The sequence below is a fragment of the Micropterus dolomieu genome, linkage group LG02, assembly GCF_021292245.1.
Source record: "Micropterus dolomieu isolate WLL.071019.BEF.003 ecotype Adirondacks linkage group LG02, ASM2129224v1, whole genome shotgun sequence".
Taxonomy (NCBI): Eukaryota; Metazoa; Chordata; class Actinopteri; order Centrarchiformes; family Centrarchidae; genus Micropterus; species Micropterus dolomieu.
This window is the reverse complement of record NC_060151.1, coordinates 18,807,019-18,827,572: the sequence shown is the minus strand read 5'-3', so window position 1 is coordinate 18,827,572 and position 20,554 is coordinate 18,807,019. Positions and strand designations below refer to the sequence as shown.

General features: G+C 41.3%; 1 protein-coding gene across 2 annotated transcripts; it reads left to right on the top strand.

The window, feature by feature from the left end:
- The first annotated feature begins 6,345 nt into the window (after window positions 1-6,345).
- cenpx (centromere protein X) lies at window positions 6,346-9,428 on the top strand. Of its 2 annotated transcripts, none has more exons than XM_046043626.1 (5): window positions 6,346-6,437; window positions 6,948-6,999; window positions 7,094-7,147; window positions 7,224-7,312; window positions 8,013-9,428. In XM_046043626.1, the coding sequence occupies exons 1-5, from the start codon at window positions 6,402-6,404 to the stop codon at window positions 8,025-8,027; spliced, it is 246 nt and encodes an 81-aa protein (XP_045899582.1). In that variant the 5' UTR covers window positions 6,346-6,401; the 3' UTR covers window positions 8,028-9,428. The 2 variants fall into 2 exon arrangements, with proteins under 2 accessions (XP_045899582.1, XP_045899581.1); XM_046043625.1 differs by having other exon boundaries at window positions 6,387-6,437; window positions 6,924-6,999.
- The last annotated feature ends 11,126 nt before the right edge of the window (window positions 9,429-20,554 follow it).

Sequence of the window (20,554 nt, the reverse complement as noted above, 5' to 3'; positions counted from 1 at the left end):
ATTCATCTGAACACACACAATTAATGATCACCATTGTTCCAGTATGTCATTTAGATTTTACACTTGATAGGCTGCCTAAAATGCCTTACTCTAAACAGCATCAAAACACATCAGATTTCCTAAGAAAATGTCCAACATGTTATGTAATGAATAGATATGTAACAATAAAAAAAAAAAAAAAAATCTATGCAGTGATACATCAACATACTGTTGGATAGTGGCAAATCACTATTTAGCTGATGTTACCTTAAAATGATATGTAGAAGTCAAAATGGAGAGGGCAGTAGGGTCCTACTGCATATTATGTTGACTTCTAGTGAATTGCTTTTGTACAGTATGTTTTATCAAAATCGTAAACAAGTGCAAAATATTCAAGTCACTTTATTTCAGACATGCAGTCCATATAAGATAAAATAAAGATGGCTTGCGGTTATCACTGGCTAAAAGAAAAACTTTAAACATGGCTTGTAACTACAACTGTTTACTCATATGACTAACTAAAATGTTAAACTGCAGCTGAAAAATAAAATAAAGTCAAGTCAATTTTATTTAAATATCCCAACATCAGAAGTACTCCATACATTTATCTTCAGTCGACTTGAATACTGTAAGGGTGTCTTTTACAGGTCTCCCAAAAAAAGACAGCTGCGGCTGATTAAGACCTCACGAAGACCACAAATGTGGATCACATCACTCCGGTTCTGAGGTCTTTATACTGGATTCATGCCTTGCAAAGACTTAATTTTTTAAAATACTGCTGTTGGTTTATAAAGCACTAACTGGTTTAGGGCCGTAATACTGATCAAAATTCTGATCTTCTACTACGTTATGAACCATCCAGACCTCTCAGGTCATCTGGGACAGGTCTGCTTTCTGTCCCCAGAGTCAAAACTACACACGGAGAGGCAGCGTTCAGTTTTTATGCACCATATATCTGGAAAAAATTCCCACAAAACTGCAGATCTCCTGAAACACTCTTGTCTTTTTGCCTCTGCCTTTTATTAAATTATTGTAATATTTTAGATTTATACCTTACACTGCACTGTAACTTTTACTCTCCTGTTTTATATTGCTTTTATTTTCTATTGAACTATTTTTCAATTGTATTTACATGTTTTTTATATTGCCCTACATCTTGCTTTTATGTTTTATGTAAAGCACTTTGAATTGCGATGTTGTTGAAATGTACTATACAAATAAACCTTGCATTGCCTTACCTAATATTTTGTTGTGACCAGTCACTCAAACTTGTACCTGTAAAATTCACAAGAAAATAAAAGTAGGTGGCGATTTCCTTGTTAACATGTGACATAACAGGATATATGAACCCACTCACTGCCGGTTTCCCTATACTTTGAGTTGATCTACTTAGACAAACGGGTTGACAAACGCTTCCGTAAGGACCTCTGGTAAGTAAGTTTTCTTGATTTCATGCCTCATCTGCTAAGAAAACCTGATTGTTTATGATCATATTCATAATTTTACATAAATGTAAATGAAAAAAAAAAATTCTGAGCATTCTCATATGGTCTTATTTTTTATCCTTTTGTAATCACTGCGCAGTCTTTCCCACTGCACTGTCTTGAAAAAATCTCCAATCGCATCTTTTATCCAGATAACATGGAAGTGAGGACAGCATCTAAAACAGTGTACATCAGTCTTCCAATGAATCACATGGCTTCTTTTGCAGAATATTATGAACTGGTAAGCACAGTCATTCCTATTTACAGGGTGCATCAGTTAATTGGATCTTTTTGAACCTACACTCTTAAAAAAATAAAACATTGGGTCAACAAAAAAAAAATATATATATGTTAAAGTTTTCCACTACAATTTTTAAGATTGCTGGCAGAATTAAATTAATTCAAAGCAATGTTTTGAGTATGGTTAATTACCTTTTAGGCCACAATAAAACGCAATTCTAAGTAACATGAACTTAATAATTAAGTTGATCTCTGCAAGAGTTAAATTGTGTGTTAGCGAGTAATCTTTTGTATTTCTTCTCATCTGAATCATAGTCTAATTATGTCTAGCTACTTGTAGTTTATAAACATAGCTATCCTACATGCTAACCGGAGCAGTAGCTAATGGGTAATCCCATATTAAGTTAGCTTGCCAAGACGTTTTCCCTGGCTGCCTGGCCACCTACACCAGCTACTAGCTAACTTTACCTTGGCACACAGACTGTACTATCAACACTGCTCAAAATTCAGAGTAAGGACTTCCAGATTTCGGTATTCGGTTACAGTAGGCTATCACCAACAGAATCCTGAGCGAATGCAAAAGTGTAATTAAGCATAAAATTACTTACCATTCAACACATTACACTTCAAATAAGTTTCAGCTGTGGCCCTGTGGTCACTTGTCTGCCTTGAACATGCCCGCACATGCAAGAGGGGGAAACTGTGGGCCGTTTAAACGTCAAGCAAATTGTATTTTACATTAACAGAACTTAAAATTCAATTATTTATGATTAACTGAAAATGTTATACTCTGACAAGTCATGATAGTATATTGAATCAATAGGCATAATTTGTGTGTCATCCAAGCTCAATAAAATAACAATTACAAGTAAAAAGTCTAACCGTATCTCAAAACTTGATTTTTTATTTCACAACTAATATATATATATATTATTTTTTTTAAAGTAATGACTAATGGTCCCCTGAATTAGTTTTTAGAGTGTAAGCTACAATATGCCTTGAAGCTCATGATTTTCTATTATTTAACAGGACCATGGATTGTTTATAAAAAAACTGAATCCCTGTGTAAATGAAGGATATGTACAATCTTATTTTAACGCATGGGGCAAAGTCACCGCATGTAAGGTAAAGAATGAAAAAATGCCGTTTTCTTAGTGCCTTTGTTAAAATAATATTATATAAATGATGAAGAGCTAGGAGATACTGTCACTCAACTAAACAAATACCCTTTATCTGTTGAATCGGATCCCAGATTCAGAAGGGCCTCAACTCGGAGGAAGATAAAGCAGTCGCCTACGTGAGGTTTTCTACAGAAGATGAAGCAGACAGAGCAGAATGGGCTGGTCCTCACTTCATTGGAGGCGATGTGGAAGTGAAACGAGTTGTAAGTCCAAAGGTGGGTCTGCAACAGTAGTTCTCTTCTTCTGCTTTTATGCCTGCTCTCATTACGGACATAAAAACTAGTGGTTGACCGATATTGGTCTCTCAGTGGCTGATGCCAATATCAATATTCAATCAAAATTTATTTATAGAGCACTTTAACAGCAATCACGAAGTTGCACAAAGTGCTGTACAGAGATTTTTAAAAAAAAGCAAACATCAATTTACAGGTTATCACATACATATAATGTATACCGTTAAAACACTAACAAATGAGTTCCTCCAAGTGTCATTCTCAAAGGTCAAAAGCCAGATGGAAGAGATGGGTTTTAAGACAAGTTTTAAAATCAGACAGTGAGGAAGCCTGTCTAATGGTAAGAGGAAGGGCATTCCACAATTTCGGAGCTGCCACCGCAAAAGCACGGTCGCCTTTAAGTTTGCGACGGGTTTTAGGCACTCTCAGGAGAAGTTTGTCAGCTGACCTGAGCTAATGGGTGGGTGTATAAGGATGAAGCAGCTCAGATAAATAAGGGGGCCAAGAGGCCATTCAAGGATTTAAAAGTCAGAAAAAGTAGTTTAAAATCGATCCTAAATTGAATGGGTAGCCAATGGAGTGAGCGTAGAACTGGGGAGATGTGTTCATATTTACATGTTCCCGTTAGAAGATGTGCTGCAGCGTTTTGCACCATCTGGAGATGGCCGAGAGACGATCCATTCATCCCAACGAAAAGTGCATTGCAGTAATTTAGTCTAGTAGTCACAAAGTCTTGTATAACGGTCTCAAAATTATGATTAGAAAGGACTGGTTCCAGCTTAGCCAGCTGTCTTAATTGAAAGAAACTAGATTTAACCACTAACCCAACATGTTTATCCAGTTTCATATCGGCATCAATTTTGACTCCTAGGTCAGTGACGGTGGGCGTGACATACTGAGCTAGGGGGCCTAGATCGAGGTGAGGAGGGGAGCAAGTCCAAGGGGTGCCGTTAAAAACCATTACCTCTGTTTTGTTTTCATTAAAACTTAAGTTGAGAGCCATCCAAGCCTTTATGTCCTCTAGACATGCAAACAATGGTCAGAGTGTCATCCTTACTCAAAAAGGTACATAGATCTGGCTGTCATCTGCATAACAATGGAAACAGATTTCATGTTTCCTAAGTATTGAGCCAAGTGGGAGGAGATAAAGGGAAAGAGAAGCGGGCCTAGAATTGAGCCTTGCGGGATGCCACAGGAGAGGTGCGCTGTGGTAGACACAGAGCCAACACAGTTGACACTGAATGTCCTATCTTTCAAGTAGGAGTGAAACCATTTTAGGGCTATCCTGTAATGCCCACCCATCGCTCTAAATGAGAGACCAGAATTTCATGGTCCACAGTGTCAAAGGCAGCTGTTAAATCCAGAAGCACAAGGACCACACAGTCACCAGCGTGACGTTAAAAACTTTTAACTATGTTGGGATCCCCGATAGAAGCGGCAGTAAAGTTTTGTGGCCATCGTGGTCAAACTTTATGAAGTCCTTGGCTGAAAGTTGAAGATCCAGTAAAGTTAGACGATCATATACAAGCAGGGTGTTGGCACTTGGAGTAATCAAGGTTAGGAACAGCACGAGTATACACACACATAACGATGACCGACGGCAAGCCGAAGACACTGGCGCCATCTTGCACGGTCTATGTCATTGTGTCAATAGTGAGAGAACATGGTGGCTGATAGTCGATATATAAAGCTGATAACAAAACAAAGAAAGTCATGTATAATTCTACATGATTCTATTCTATGCAGAGTACAATCTAGTAACATGTTGTTTTAGATGGAATGTTATGTTAATTAATGAAATAGAAAAATACATTGGGTTATTGGCTTTAGATTACAGAACTGGTGTTTAAGGGAGAGTGGGGTACAGTTTAACACAAGTTACGTCTTTCAACTGCATTTTTCTCTACAGTACAACAATATATATTTGACGCTAGCCAGTGATGGTTTTAGATTAGACCTGCTGTCATTTAGGATCATATATGAGTGCAGGTATCGGCCTGTGTCTTCATCAGCTGACTGTAAAAATCTGTCTTTCAGATGGAGGCTTCAGAGGAGGAGATCGCCACAGCCGTGGGAAAACCATGATTGTGGAGTTAAATAAGTTTGAGCTACAAACTGGAAGATGATCAGTGATTAGATGGTTGAATAAACAAATACTGTGAACTTTTTCTTTCAGTTTAAAATTGTACATTTTCTGCGCATTCATTTAGAGATGCTTAAACCAATGTGGCTAATAAAAACTGATGAAGCTGGGCCACCATGCTGTGAGGATAAAGCATGGATAAAAATATTCTGTTACCTCAAAGGAAGGAAGGAAGACACAAGGATATAATAGATATTCTCCAACTCAAGTGTCTTATTTTCCCCTCTCTGCAAAACTCTACACCTATTTATTTATCTGTTTATATAGACTTATGTATGGTTTATTTACAGGAACAGTTTGACTTGTATATAGTATGTATGCTGTCCTTTGTTGCTTTTAAAATGTTGCCAATTTATGTACATGTCTATTTGTTCAGCAACTTGTTGCATGTACATGCAGCTATGTTCAGCGTTGTTGTCTTTTTGTTTGTAGTTGTATGTCTATTTCTATTTATCTTCCTGTAAAATGTTCTTGGAGCTGTGTGAGTACATTAAGAGCAACTTAAAACTGGAGTAAAATCCCTTGTATGGCTAATAAAGCTGATTGTAAATATTTTCATGTTTGTCAAGTACTTTTGTGTTAAAATATAGATTAAATGTTACCTCCTTTTGTGCAACCCCTTTAAGTGAATGCAACATGATTTGTAGTTAATTAATTACATGACGCTCAGCAAAACACTGTGAAAATCTAAATGCTTGCCTCACATTAGTTAGCATTTAAAATAAGTTATAACATTTTTATAGGCCTTACAGTGTGTATGTAAACTACCAAATTAGGTAGCCTATTCACAAAAAAAGTACATGTAATGGTAATGATTTACTAATATATATATACATATATACATATACACACACATATATACATATATATATATATATACACATACACACACACACACACACACACACACATATATATATATATATATATATACACACACACACACATATATACACACACACACACACAACTTAATACATGTCTGAAGTGATGTAACTCACAAAATCTAAAGTACTATTTTAATCTTCAAATCAAAATAACATTTTTTTGATTAGTGTCTACAGTGAGCGTCAGAACGACGTCAGAGATCAATGGCCAATCCCTACGCATAGCGCCAAGTTCCTCTCACAGCGTCAAAAACATGGCGGAGAACGACGCAGAAATTGCATTCAAAAAGGTAGAAGGTTGTTTATACTTGTTTTGTTTCCCCCGTGGTTAAATAAAACGAATACTGCTTCTTCTCTTTTGCTAAATTGTATTATTTACTTCTATTAGGCATTCACGCAGACCCTGTTAACAGAGCGTATAGCCTACACTGTTCCTGATTTAGCCTGTCACACGATTTAACTTTAACGTTACACCTCGCTAAGATATTATTTGGTGGTTTAACAAAATATATACGCCGAATGTAAGAGCGCTTCATAATAATTCAAAAAAGGTGCCCGGTAGTCACTATTCTGGGTTTAACATGTGGTACTTTTGCCAGTACACTAAAAAGGCAGCTTGGTATGCGTAAGCCCCGTAGGAAAACGCATCAGCAGGTTGCCAGATAAAAGCAGCGGTATGTTATCTGGAAATCCAAGTGAGGGGTTTTCCCCTATGTAGACATGTGCATATTTTTAGACCTGCTCTGTGTTCATGTTCATACTCTGCACATTTCAAGGTTCTCAATTCTCCGCACTTACAGGACACAGTAAGCAAACTTTTGTCAGGTTTCTTCACAGAGGACAAAACCAGACGTGAGTTGGATAAATATCGTCTTGATAGAAGTGACTTCACCAAAACGTGTGTTTGAGTTGTGATTATGTCTCAACAAATCTCACTCTGTTCCAGTAAGCGGTGACGCTGCGCTGCTCATGGCAGAGATGCTCAAAGTGTTTGTCCAAGGTAAGGAGTTCTGTTGGGTACAGTTGTATACAGATTGCTTGATGATGAAACTCTTAATCTGTTGTCTCATTTCCAGAGGCTGCTGTGAGATCACAGAAACAAGCTGAATCTGAAGACTGTGAACAAGTGGACATTGAGCACTTTGAAAAGATCCTACCCCAGCTGGTGTGTAGCACAACAAAATTTGTGGGATTTAATGTGTTGTTCAAGAGCCATAGAATTTGCCCATATAAATATGCAATACAAAGGTTGCTCCAGTGTCCTGTGTAATTTATATATTCTTTTCTTAAAGCAGCAGAGCACTTCCAGAAATAGTTAATAAATAATGAAGAATTAGAATTCCAAATAGTTTAAGGTACACCTCTCGATGCTTCAGATTATACTGAATGATTGTCTGTGCAGCTAATATGCACTTTTAAACATTGCTGCCTGTATTACTGCCAATCATAAGAATGTAGCCTTCCGTGTGATCACAGATCCAGTATGCCAAACTTCTTCTTATATTTGAATCAGTATTCTTTATATTGTTGATAAAAAAAAAAGTTCTGATAATTCAGTGTTTTAGTCACTGTACAAATTGTACAATGTAAGCCATAACTCTTGTCCTTGGCGAGTGTGGCTCAGGCCTAACTCCAACCAGTCACTGTGAGATTCAGTGCCTACAGGCGTAGTTTAAAACAACTAGGTTAAGTTAAATCTGTCTTCCTGAAATCCCATGCTGGACCAGCTCAAACGGATAGTATTTGTAATATAAAATGCTGGCTGGCCATTAAAAGCAAATTGGACATTAAAAAAAAAAGTCTCACCTGTGCATCATTAATGCCTAAAAAGTTTCATCTCGTCTTTCATCTGTTTTCCAATGCAGCTGCTGGACTTCTAGCACAGTGATGCCACAAGATGGAGCCAGAGTATCGCCTGCGTGTTCCTTCTGAAATGGTTTAACTTCAGTTCTTACACCCACAAGTTTAGTTTAACTGATGTTTAGATTTTCTGTATAACTGCAATTAAATAATCACTTAAATCTGAGATACATTACATTAAGATTCTCATTCTGTCTGTATTGGAGTTGTTAGATTTTTAAGTGGAAAGCAGCCTCACGCCTCCCTGCCACCCCCAATAAGGCCCACCTGTGCTCCTCCGTGCAACAACAGGTGCTTCCAACATGCTCCATGGCGCCCTTCATCAAAGCCTCCTGGAGCAGTTGGAAGCAATTAGAGTAATAAGGGGAGCAGCCAGTCCCTTAGATGATGACAAGTGCCAGGAAAAAAGGAGTACCCCCTTCGGCCACTTTGAAGTTCCCTTTTGCTGTCCTGCGATGTTTAGTTAGAGGTGGGGGGAAGGGCAAAGGGGACCTCTGGCACAGGGGGGGAAAGTTGAATGGTAGTGTGCGTGCACGAATGTGTGCATGTCTTAGCCAAACATGGCCAGAGACCACACGCATAGATATTCTGTTTGAAAGGAAACATAACAAAACACATTGGAACATGGTCCAAGAAGAGCAGGGTGTAATTCTGAAGGTAAATAAACAAAAGAGGTGAGTAGTAGAGGTGCTTTCTCTCCTTTCATCACAGCAGAGGGGGAAGTTGGGGCTGTAAGGGCGATGTTAATGTGGGGTTTTCTAACCCAAGTGCCTCTGATGGTTTTCCACCAGTGGTGTATTTGACCAGCGTGTCTTCACTATGAGTCAGCATAGCTGCACAACACCTCACACTATTTTTTTGTGTGGCTCTTGGGTGACTCACTACACTGACAAATGCTGCTCACATACAGCTGGAAGCAACTTGGGCTAAAGTCAAGAGTCCAGGCTTGGATAGGTGCTCAAGGACGCGGCACCTGGAATTTGACCCGGCACCTTTTTAGTAGGGCCCAGACTGGATTTGTGTTTCCCAGGAGTAACTTCCACAGCAGGGCTTCAGGAGAAGGTGTGTTTGGTTGAGTGATGTTTAGTTTAATGATGCTCTGAGGACCATTAGGGCGCATTTACTTTGTGAAGTAAATAATTTGTTGGGTTAGAAATCACTGTCATTCATAGCAGCAAGTCCTGCCCTCTAGTTCTGAGTAGTACAATACCCTTACGTGCCAACGCTTTGACAACCTACTCATTCAGATGAAATGTTGCAAGCAAATTTTTATTACAAGATATGAAGCCAAATGATCTTGCTAAAAAGTACAACATGAATACCATGGTAAGAAACAACTGTGTAAGGTGTAGTACTGTATATTGTAGTAGTATGACTTCACCGTCAGTCCTTGCAGATGAAATAAAAACAATTCTTTTGGATCTCTGTTTTTTTTTTTTTTCTTTTCCACAACATGAGCTGTTGGGATAGTCTCTGTGCTGGCGAAGTAGTGCACTACTGTACAAACTTTTCTGCTTATGCATCTTAGTGGAACAAATTACATCTGAAGGCAGTATTATTAAACATACGAAAGCAGTTAGGACAAGAATGGGGAGGGACGTTGAAGAGAGTAATGAGTTAAAGCTTTTCTTGATCATACATTAAAGGCAGGGAGTGTCGACAGCCAGTCCAGACGCTTTGGAGAAGCTCCGGAGTGAGAAGCTTTTCTCGGGAGACGGAGACTGATCTGTCTCCAGCCTTCTGGCTGGTCTTTGGTCAGGGCTGCACATGGGATGAGACCCTCATCACTGCTTGAACATATCTGTATGCCATCGATTTAAACACTGATTTAATCAAAGCACCTGTGACCGCCAGGACAATTGTGTTGCTTTGATTTGTACATCGAGTTAAAATTGGCTAATAGCCCTTTTTTTAAAGGGGGTTGTGTAAAGACAAAGTTTTACCTTCTTTGGATAGTTTGAATCAGTAGTTTTTTTTAACACCATCATGGTAAAAAAGCCTACTTTACCTGCCCTCTGCAGGCTTACCATACATTTTTTATACTAACACAAACAGGGCTGTAAGTCTGCACGAGTCTGATAAGGCCGTGTGGTAACAGTAATTGTGGTTTAGGGTGATGTTTGCCTGGGGTGGCGTCATCTGCATCAGTCTTGAGAGTCCCTGTGAGGGTATGTTAGGATTATGTCAGATTTCACTCCTTAATTCCCCACTCACTGGTGGTTGTTTTGTTAGAATGACAGACTCTCCCATCTCTCCAACTTTCTGTCATCTCAAAGTTCCTTTCTTCTCAGGCCCAAAACTAGGGTCCCGTCCAGGACAAGTGATCATAATACACCCATTTCCCTGACTGCTGGCCTTTCCGAGATAGCTGTAACAACATCCAAGCAGGGAAAATCGAAAGTGTATGAGCTACATGAAAGTTTATAGCCTTAGAGGGCACATAAAACATTCACTTTTACCATGAATGTGTACATAAAAACATTTACAGTACCATATGCATCATTTTTGTCAGTAATGCTGCAAGTCTTTGCTCTTGGACAGACCTTGGACTTTTTTTCACCTGGTTAAAACATTTGGTTGATAGTATGAAGTCTGGGAAAGAGAAATAAATCTACTGTCATGCAAGCACTTTTATAATTTTTGCAGGAGATGACAGGAAATATTAATCTACAAAGAAGCTACAGGTGTCAGCCACCATGAATACCGTTTTCACCACCTTCATTTCAATTACACATGTTTGTAAGTACTTTTATAATAAATACGTGACGGCATGCATCTGTTCTCGGATCTTTCTGCGCATGTATGTGCTTGCATGCATGTTGTGCTTGATCTGGGGCTGTGATGCATTAGTGCTCAGGAGACGAGAGGACCTTGTGGCCCCCTCATGGACACAGAGCTGTCTAACCATGGAGGAATGCTGCCAGGGACACAGAGCGAGTGCATTCCTCTTAGATGCTCCACACGCATCTCATGCACACACGAAAAGTTACAAGCATTTACAGCGCTGTCAGAAAAAACACAAACAAAGACCCAGTTGCAGCCGTTTGGTGTGCATGCATTTTACAGAAAGCTTGCGTGTGTGGAGGGAATGTAAACACCGAGGCAGCATCTCTGTTGACTGTATATACTGCTGTGACAATCGGGTTTCCTGGAGGCCCCTGGCCTTTCTGAAGAGGCCTGGGGTCCTCAGGCTAAGCTTTGTTAAGGAGCCACGGGGCCCACGCCGGGGATGATTAGAACATACCTGGCAGTTTGAGCCACTTGGGCGCTCTGCTGGGATCACTCCTAACTGGTTGTGGCGCTTGGCTGTTAGTCTGAGGCTGAAGATGGTCTGCTGCTGTGCTCTGTGTATCGGCTGGGGCTTTGGTAGCCACAGGGGGCGGAAAGGATTCTTCCGGAACCAGTGAGGTGGATGATAAGGTCAAAGACCTTGGCATGCAGCTGAAGAGGGAAAAGGGAGCGAGAGAGATGTACAATTAGGCCCGCAGCTTGGTTATTTCTGGAGCCCTGTACTACTACCTTAACTACATTACCCTCCTCTTACACCCCAAGTCCCCTCTGCTTTCTGTCTCCACCTCCCTCCTCTGTGTGGTGGCCTACATGGTCAGAGCATAGGCAACAACAGAGTAATCCCCTTACATAACCCTGCACAAACTCAACGAAACAAGACCATTCAATTAATTTTGGGAGCGTCTAAAAATAAAGTAGCAGATCAGTCGAGGTGACGTCAAAAGGGGTGTGTGTGGGGGGGGAAGTGGACCCCAAATGAGCCGCTGAGACTGGACCGGAGGTCAGCGGAGCACTCTATTTTTAGGCCCCATCAAAAGCGGTGATATAAAAATACCCCAGCACTGACCCTCACAAGATGTGTCAGTCACGCTTAGAGAAGCTGTGAACTTGAAGGTCACGCACTCGGAATGATGAAAGGGCTGATGTTTGATGATATTTAAAAGGGAGCAAGTAATGACTGAAATCTCTTTAGCGGCTGGCAGGTGGCACAGTGTGAGGTTGGCCTTTGTTAGACTTGTTAAAGGACTTCATCAGCAGACATGCGAAGCCCTCGGCGACAGGCTAATATTCACTGCAATAACACCATACATATTGTGTGGACAAAAGTGGCGAATGGGGCAAACTGCTGGCTGACTTTGAGGTCAGATTTAAGCAACGATGGAGATCAGACCATCAGGCTGATATTAAGACATTTTAGCAGCTTTGAATCAGATTTTCTCTCTCAGTGTATGTAGAAAAAAAAACATCTCAAGCCTGAAGGAAACCAGTGTGAATTGGAGGTAAGGGTACTTTCCCATTTTTTCAGATTGGGTCAGACACATCTGTCTAAAGTTCTCTCCACAAGTCCAGAGGCCGGCATGTTGACTGTCTGTCCTCACAGTAGTCGGAGGCACCGGAACTCTAAATTAGCCTTCAACGAGTCAACAGGACAGCTTTCATGTAGACAAGGGCTCATGTCAGATTGCAGGAGAGGTCAGGATGTAAGGGTCAGAGGTCAGGAGGCAGTGTTGGTCCAAGTTTTTAAAAGCTTCCTGTCTGCTGTGTTGTGCAAACCTGAACGGTAATCCCTTGTGATACAGGTTCAAAGCAAAGAGATTACCACACTCTCTGGTACAGGTATGGGACTCATTGCTCTACTTGTACTTGGTCACATAGCAACCCTTGATCCAATAACAGTGAGGTAATGCAGAGTTAAATGAGCACTGGATGAACGCACTGTGTGGCCTTACCAGCAATAAAACAAATCCTTTGCATTTTCGTTTATTTTTTAGCCAAGATAGAGGTATGGCTCTTTGGATGGCAATGCAGCTCTGTCAGACTATTGGTTGGTAGGTCAGTTGGTCAGTCCAACACCATCATCAGGTCAAACATGTAATTTGTCAAATATTTTGGTTTATGACTAACTTGCAAAACTAATGACATCCCCATCAGCCTCGGCTGTACCTTTTAGTGCTAATTAGCAAATTTGCACTTTGCTAACACACTAATCTAAGATGGTGAACATGGTGAACATGAAACTTGCTGAACATCAACATGTTAAAATTGAGTACAGTATGTTGCCACGTCTGCGATGGACTGGCGACCTGTCCAGGGTGTACCCCGCCTTGTGCCCGATGTCAGCTGGGATTGGCTCCAGCCCCCCCGCGACCCTGTACACAGGATAAGCGGTTGACAATGGATGGATGGATAGATGTTCCCATGCTAGCATTAGCATTAAGCTCAAAGCACCACCAAGTACAACCTCTTGCTTGCATTATTGTCAGCTATTACACCAAACCTGATCAAGTGGCTTTAATAATGTAATACAGGAGGATAGTAAACATGATTGATCAGATCAGATAGTCTTTCTTGTCCTCTAGAAAAAACAGCTTGAAATATGTAAGAGCTGTAGCAGCAAAGTTCACAATCACAATTTATTTGACAGCAATTTACTTTAAACAAATCTTGAACCACATCTTTCAGACTTCAAGGTCTGCCCTTAATAATTATTTGATCTTTGACATGAATGTTTCATTTCAAAATTCGCTCCTGCTCACCCTCAGACTTTGAAGGTGCACCTGTTTCTGCACATAGTTCTGTAGTGCTGGAGGGAAGGTGAAACTCCAGGGTCAACAGGAGACACAGCAGGGTGCTCTTCTGCAAGGTGTCTCTTTTTCTCTTTGTGAGCAAGAGAAATGGAAGAGGCTCTTTTTGTTTCTCTGGCATGGGCGACCGGGAGAGGTGATTTACCAGCCTGCCTTGACATCAGACTGGAAATAAACCAGAGCTGCTGGAAACACGCTGGCCTGAAGGGGCATGAAGGGGACGGAGTTAATGCTCAGTTTCACATCACACAACTGTAGCTTGGATGATGTATGGTTGCTGCTGTAGGGGACAGTTGGCTCTGAAATCCATCTGCAAATCCCAGGGTTTGATTTTTGCTCTCTTAGCAAGAATCAAATAAGAATACAGAAGAAGGGGGTGCCAACAAAAGATTCTCTCTAACCTTTGAAGACATCCCCCCACTCTCTCCCATAAATGCTCTACCTTCATCTGACGGAGAGGAGAGGGCAGTAGTTGTTTCCAGACAAAAAATGTAAAGCCTCTCCAAAAACAGCAAAGGAGCAGATCCACTCACAATGAGCTGTAATTGAAAAAAAAAACTCCTGGAAAAACAACAATAAATTTGAAAGAGCTTCAAAGGAGCCGCTGGTGCTCTTACTTTTCTGTACATAAAACAAGCATCGGTATTTTCTAAAACCACTCAATCGCTCACCCTGCGATTAAACACACTGAGACCGAGACTAAGAGAGAGATGTAGCAGGCAAAGAAAAGTGAGAGCCTCCTTTGAATTTGACTTACTGTGCAGAGGCTTTTGTGGTGTTTGACTAAGGAACTGTTGGCTAAACAGTTAATCTCCTTTCTCTTTTACTTTTTTCTTTGACCCTCACTTTATCTAAAGGTTTTCAGTCAACAAAAGAGCAACGTTTTCAGCAGAGCTCCATGTTTGTCGGCATGCTTGTTAGGGCACTAAATGACCCAGGGGCATAGGTGCTTAATTTGATCTAAAAGCCAATCTTCTAAGAGCATCAGAATGGCTCACACATTGGAAGCAGGGCCATCTACTGCGACCAGCTATCCCTGTGGTGCTGTTGGATCTTGTATTGATACACTACACGGTCTGAGGAGCTTCAGGACGCACATCAATGGGAGGGCAATATCCTGCATCCTGATTCTGTCAAGAGGCAAAGCTGTGACACATCTGAGCGCCCAAAGAGAAAAGACCAGGTGTTCCCCCCTGAGTCCTCTTCCATTTCTCCCCATCCAGCACTGATCCTGCTAACTACTAGCTACCACCCCTGGAACCTCAATTGCTGAGCTGTGGAGCTACGTGGGAGGGTGAGGGCTTACTTGACTTACAATTCCTGCCTGACAGGAGAAAGCAAAAACTTACAAAGAAGAATAAAAGCAATTTTGTTTGGCATTTCGGTGTTATCAACACGGTCTAAGGTGTCCCAAATTACCAGCACTGATTATATCAACACTGTATCCATCTAATCACATAACTACACAGTATAATCCACTGTCCCCTCCCATTTGACACCTAAACATGAAATAAAAACTGCTAAATATGCATAGCAGCGGCAGGAGTGACAATTCTACCGAAATGTGTTTTCAATTAAGGTCTCTAAAGTGGGCTGCTGGTTTCTATTTTCTGGGCTGGATGAAGACCTCTTCCAAAAGAAATAGCATTGAACAGAGACATGGTTCAGAGTGATGATATGAAATGTATCAACTACAAAATAAACGATTTACTGAGCAAAACTGATAGAAAGAGTGCCTTTACTCAGTTATCTGTGGGACGCAAGTTTGTCAGAAACACTACGGTGCTTCTTATTATTGACGGATGTATTGATACTTTTTTCAGTGAATCAATTAATTACTCACTGTAATTGTAGAAAGGCACACCACATGTTGACCCAACCGAAAATGAAGACAATTATATGAACTACAGGAAACCAGCAAGCCCTCACATTTGAGGATAAATTTGCACTAAATTATTGATATTAAAATTTAATGGATTAGTGTTGCCAGACTAACAGATTAATCACCCATCAGAAAATAATTAAGCTAGTAGGACCCAATATATAACAAAATATAATGTATAAAATTCCATCCATCCATCGTCAACCGCTTATCCTGCGCACAGGGTCGCAGGGGGCTGGAGCGAATCCCAGCTGACATCGGGCGAAACGCGGGGTACACCCTGGACAGGTCATGTATAAAATTTTTTTTCTAATTATTAGCAATATCCAGTGTCAAATAGAGGTGGTTCACGCCAAATATATTTTCATTCTACTGAGGTCATGGGAAAAGGTTACACACAGGCTACTTTATGAATGTGTATCCTGGGGTGTTGAGCTGCTGACCCAGGTGCAGAAAACACAGAAGGAACAGGATGTAACATGCACTGTGAGTTTGTGGTTCTAGAACCTTGTATTTGCTGACTGCGGCCCTATCTCCTTCCTTCATCTTTCTCAGTTGAAGAAATGTTGTCACAATATAAAAAGGAGCTCAGCAACAATGTAAAAACACAGCCATCAGAGCAATTTTATTCTTCACTGCATCTCAGACGCTGAGAGGGGAAGCAGAGCTTCTTCATCCGCAGCTGAGTAAACTACTTAAGTCTATCTCATATGGCTGTAGACATGATTTTTGAAATGGAAAAACCTCAAAATGTGGTAATGATAGAAATAGACAAACATAGCCATGTTTGATTGCCAGACCTCCTTTTGTTATTTCACTGTGTGTTTGAAGTCATGAGAGAGTGAGCGAAATTTTAGCGAACTGTCTTCAATTTCTGCACTTTCTCTGAGTCAAAAAATGGCAATAATATCTGCTGGACAGGATTCACAGAGGAGTACGCTTTGACAACACACTATACAGCTACCAAATACTTTACAGGCAGCCAGTTCCTTGTCTTTCCTTGAAACATCTTATTGTCCCCTCAAACCAGCTGTGTTAAACCTGCAATAAGATAAGCTGTGGGTCTATTTCCTGTGCTGCCTATAAATATGGCCTAATCACTCTCCAGTGGAGCTGGTGGGACAGATGTTGCAGTTGCATCCCTCCACCACACTGAAGTACATATTGATGGTTCACAGACTGTTTACACAGTTTTCATTCATCTGTGCTATGACCATTCCCAATTGGATCCATTTGCCAACCCGAGTCTGGTGGTTTACACAGCAGAGCCCCTGCGGCATGTGGAGCCCATGCTCTTTACCCTCTGCTTGTTTCGTGACTGCAGACAAGCAAATAAGTGAAGATGTATGTCCACAAGTTATCCATAGAGCAGCGGGCCTGGCGGGTATGGCATCTAAACAGACTCTGATGACTGTATATGTGTAGTGAGTAAACAAGTGACACAGAACGTTTGCTTTGATCTGCTAATTAAAGTGGAAAACAACCTGGAAACAAAACTGCTGTGATGAGTTTGACCGCATTCCCTGAATTTTCCACCTTGCAGCGGGAAGAAGTTGTGACCACAACAATGATACAGTAAATCACCACCTTTTCAGTTGATATGGTGAACTTACTAGCAAACAGTTCCATCTATACACATCCAGCAGTTAAGAACAAACGGTATTAGTCACCTGGCAAATTTAAGTCCAATATTTACTCTCTTTTAGTTCTGTTTTTTGGTCTCGACCAATTCCCGAGGGAAATATCTGGCTCTCTAGCTGCTAAATGCTACACTCTGTTCACAAGCTAGTTGCTAACGGTGTCTGTCTGCTGTTTGGTGCCTAGCACATAGTGTAAAGTGGGTTTATAGAGCTCTTTTAGCTGAAAATACCTGCCTGTTGTGCCCAAAAATGATGCTATGAGAGCAGCATCTGCTTTGAGCAGTGAAAGTAAAGCAGAACAGTAAAGTTTTGGGCCAGACAGCTAAACAACGAGCTAAAACTCCACATGAAGCTCAGTAAAGCTGATGGGAGCTACAGATTCATGTGATAATTCAGGTGATAAATCCTTTCACGTTGTGACAATGATTACACATTGTCGTGATGCTGTGGTCAAAATATCGATTAAAGATTGTTTAACAGTTATTTTGCGCATTAAAGTTCTGAAGAAATGGTTACACTGAGAGACCTAGCTTATACAAAGAGCATCTTTCCATCAATGGCAAAGAAAACTTTCTACTGTTTAGCTGTCATTTTATCTTACAAAGCCTTTGTGCTCCTCAAAGACATTAATAACTGCACCTTGGTGATGTCTTTAATTGCCATTTAGCATTAAGCTGGCTGAACAAAAAAAAGCCCAGGCTGAGGGGATGTTGTCAGGTTTAATGAGGCCCTGGGTGAAAGAGTTCCGCTGTGTCGGCACCACCAAAGGCTGCTCCCTGAATTCACCTCCAGTGGACCAGAGTGGTCCTGTACGGATTTGATGGGCTGAGGGAGCACAGACTGTCTCTCTCCCACTGTGGGGGTGTGAGGGGCTCCAGTGGCATCAGTAGCCCTTGCTGTGCATGGCTGGGCGGACAGAAAGCACAGTAGTGGAAAAGGTTACAACCGCAGTGCCACAGAGCGAGGTGCCACAGAATGGCGTGGCTTTGTGACACTGAAAAAGCCAGGCAGCCAGTGATCAGCACACAGAAAGAAGAAGCTTTTACTAGGTGCAACAGCACTGGTGGTCTTTCACATGACCTGGTGGCAAAGAGTAAAATATGGGCCTTGCTGCCCCATTGGTCGACTTAATGTATGAGAACATACAGTCCCAACAAAGGCACGAACAAGCATATCCACAAATAGACATATGGAGACAATGAAATGCAGCACAAAAGGGGACAGAGCCAGAAAAGAAAAGCAATGACAACTGTGAACTCCTGGCCCATATTTAAGAGGGGTACATGGTTCACAGTTTCACATGGAGTCCTCCGCCTCCAAACCCCATTCCAGTTACTTTGATTCTTTATTTGCCCCCAACCCCCCACCACCCCATCCTTAAATCCAGCTGATGGAAGCTCTTTTGTCCACCAGCACCCAGGCAACAACATCAAAGGGCTGCTGAGTGTAAATGCAGAGTGCCTGAAAAACAAAACAAAACTGAAAAATAAAGAAGTCCCAGAGGGGATGGGAGATATTCACAGCAACACCCCGGAGAGGAAAGGGGAAAAAGAGCTACTATGTGCAAGAGGAAATAAACAAACAAGAAGAAAGAAAGAACGAAAGAACGAAAGAAAGAAAGAAAGAGACACCCTAACTTGCTCGGTAGTGTTTGTCAGACGTTAATCATCATTTAGTGAATACACAAAGGTGTGGGTTGGGTCATTCTCGGTTTAATGACAACAATAAACAAATGAAAAAAATGACATTAGCCCTTGTAAGAGACCATTATGACACTTTCTTTGTGCTGGATCATCAAAGCCCATTAGGGGACAGTGAAAGGCCTTCCATTGCCGTTCATGACCACTTCCTCATTCAGGGACAGATGAATAAGAGGCTTGATGGATTGTTGTGCAAGACAATGTCATGCTTTTGGACTGAATGCTTTGCTTTGATCTCACTGGATGCCCTTGAAGCGTCAACAACGGCTGATATGTTAACAACCGGTCTGGTTATTCCAGTTCTATCCTCCACCTATTGCCCTGCCAGTCAGAGCTCCGAGGGGAAGGGGGCGGCGGGAAGGGGAGATAAAAGCCTTTCATCTCTACCCCCATGTGGGACTCCCGTAGAGTGACGCTTGGCGTGGCGGCATGCCTTGTCTCTTACCCACAAAGTACCAGCCGGTGACACGCTGACTCCAGAGCCTGGCACCAGGTCTCCAGCCAGCGCCAAGCAAACCCTCTATTCAGCAAGACTGAAGAAACACAACTACATCGGGCCCACAGCTTATAATTAAAAGTCCTCAGCCTCAGAGCACAACATCTCCATCTTAATGGTAGGCTTCCATCTGAGGAATTGGTTTAATACTTACTCTGCGTCCCGACAGATAGTGATGTGGACAGAGGAGGAAGAGAGACATTAGGACTACAAAGAACACATGTGTCCCATCCAGGATTAGAGGTTCACTCTTCCCTCAGTAGCCTAATTGCTGGATTGGCCAGATCAAAATCACTTCATTGAGATCAAGGCCACTATTCTTCTTCTTCTTCTTCTTCTTGTGTCCCTACTCTGTTGCACAATAACTCAACAAAAGCAGCGACAAGCCGGTTGTGGGGGGAGTCCATAAGTCGCAGAGCGAAGATGAATGTAGTTCATGTTTAGAGAGCATGTTGTGTGATTAAGGGAAGCCCACATCAAACATTGTGGCTTAACAAAACCACCAGTTGAAAAACAAGATGCTTCTTCTGTGCAGAGCGGCGCAGACTGGAGATGCTGTTGTTCAGAATGCGGACCAGCCCAAACTAACCCGCCTGTCTGTCTCTTCAGACAAACAGGGAAATAAGAGACATTGTAGATTCGAGAAGGAGAGAAGGAATAAGCAACGGACTTTAAATCACAGTTGCAAAACAGAACAGGTTATAAAGTATTTGACATGCAGTCAATTTGAAGGATTAATGATACTATCTTGTAATTTACTCTTAATCTACAATTTACTCTCCATAACCTGTAAACCATATATCAAATCGGCACACATAGTGGGTATTTCAGATGGATGACTAGAAACTGTTCAAACATGGAGATAAAACAGAATAGAGAATGAAACCCAACAACTGCATGAATCGCCCACTGCTGCAGCTTTTAGAAAGAAAAATGCTGCTAAAAAAGGCTAAAAATACATTGCGTAAAATAGATGTGTGAATGTGAGACATTTTTAGTGAGATGTTTTTTTGAGTCACCATTTAGACAACACCTTGAGGCTCTCGCGGGTTGTCATGTATTAGTGGGAAACGCCGAATGAAAAGGACGGATAACACGCCCTTTTCCCAAAGAGAGACCTCTGGACAGAAGAACAGCAATGTTGTGGCCACATGTGTGAGCTTGTTTACTTGCGCCTGCCTTTTAACTGAAGGAATCTCATGACTTAAACCACAACATAACAGACTAAATTATTA

What these genes read in the sequence shown, in the direction of transcription:
- cenpx (XM_046043625.1), top strand. Translation starts at nt 6,402, where the DNA reads ATGGCGGAGAACGACGCAGAAATTGCATTCAAAAAG. An exon ending in CACAGAGGACAAAACCAGAC is followed by an intron (nt 7,000 to 7,093) that starts GTGAGTTGGATA and finishes ACTCTGTTCCAG; the next exon opens with TAAGCGGTGACGCTGCGCTG. An exon ending in GCTCAAAGTGTTTGTCCAAG is followed by an intron (nt 7,148 to 7,223) that starts GTAAGGAGTTCT and finishes TCTCATTTCCAG; the next exon opens with AGGCTGCTGTGAGATCACAG.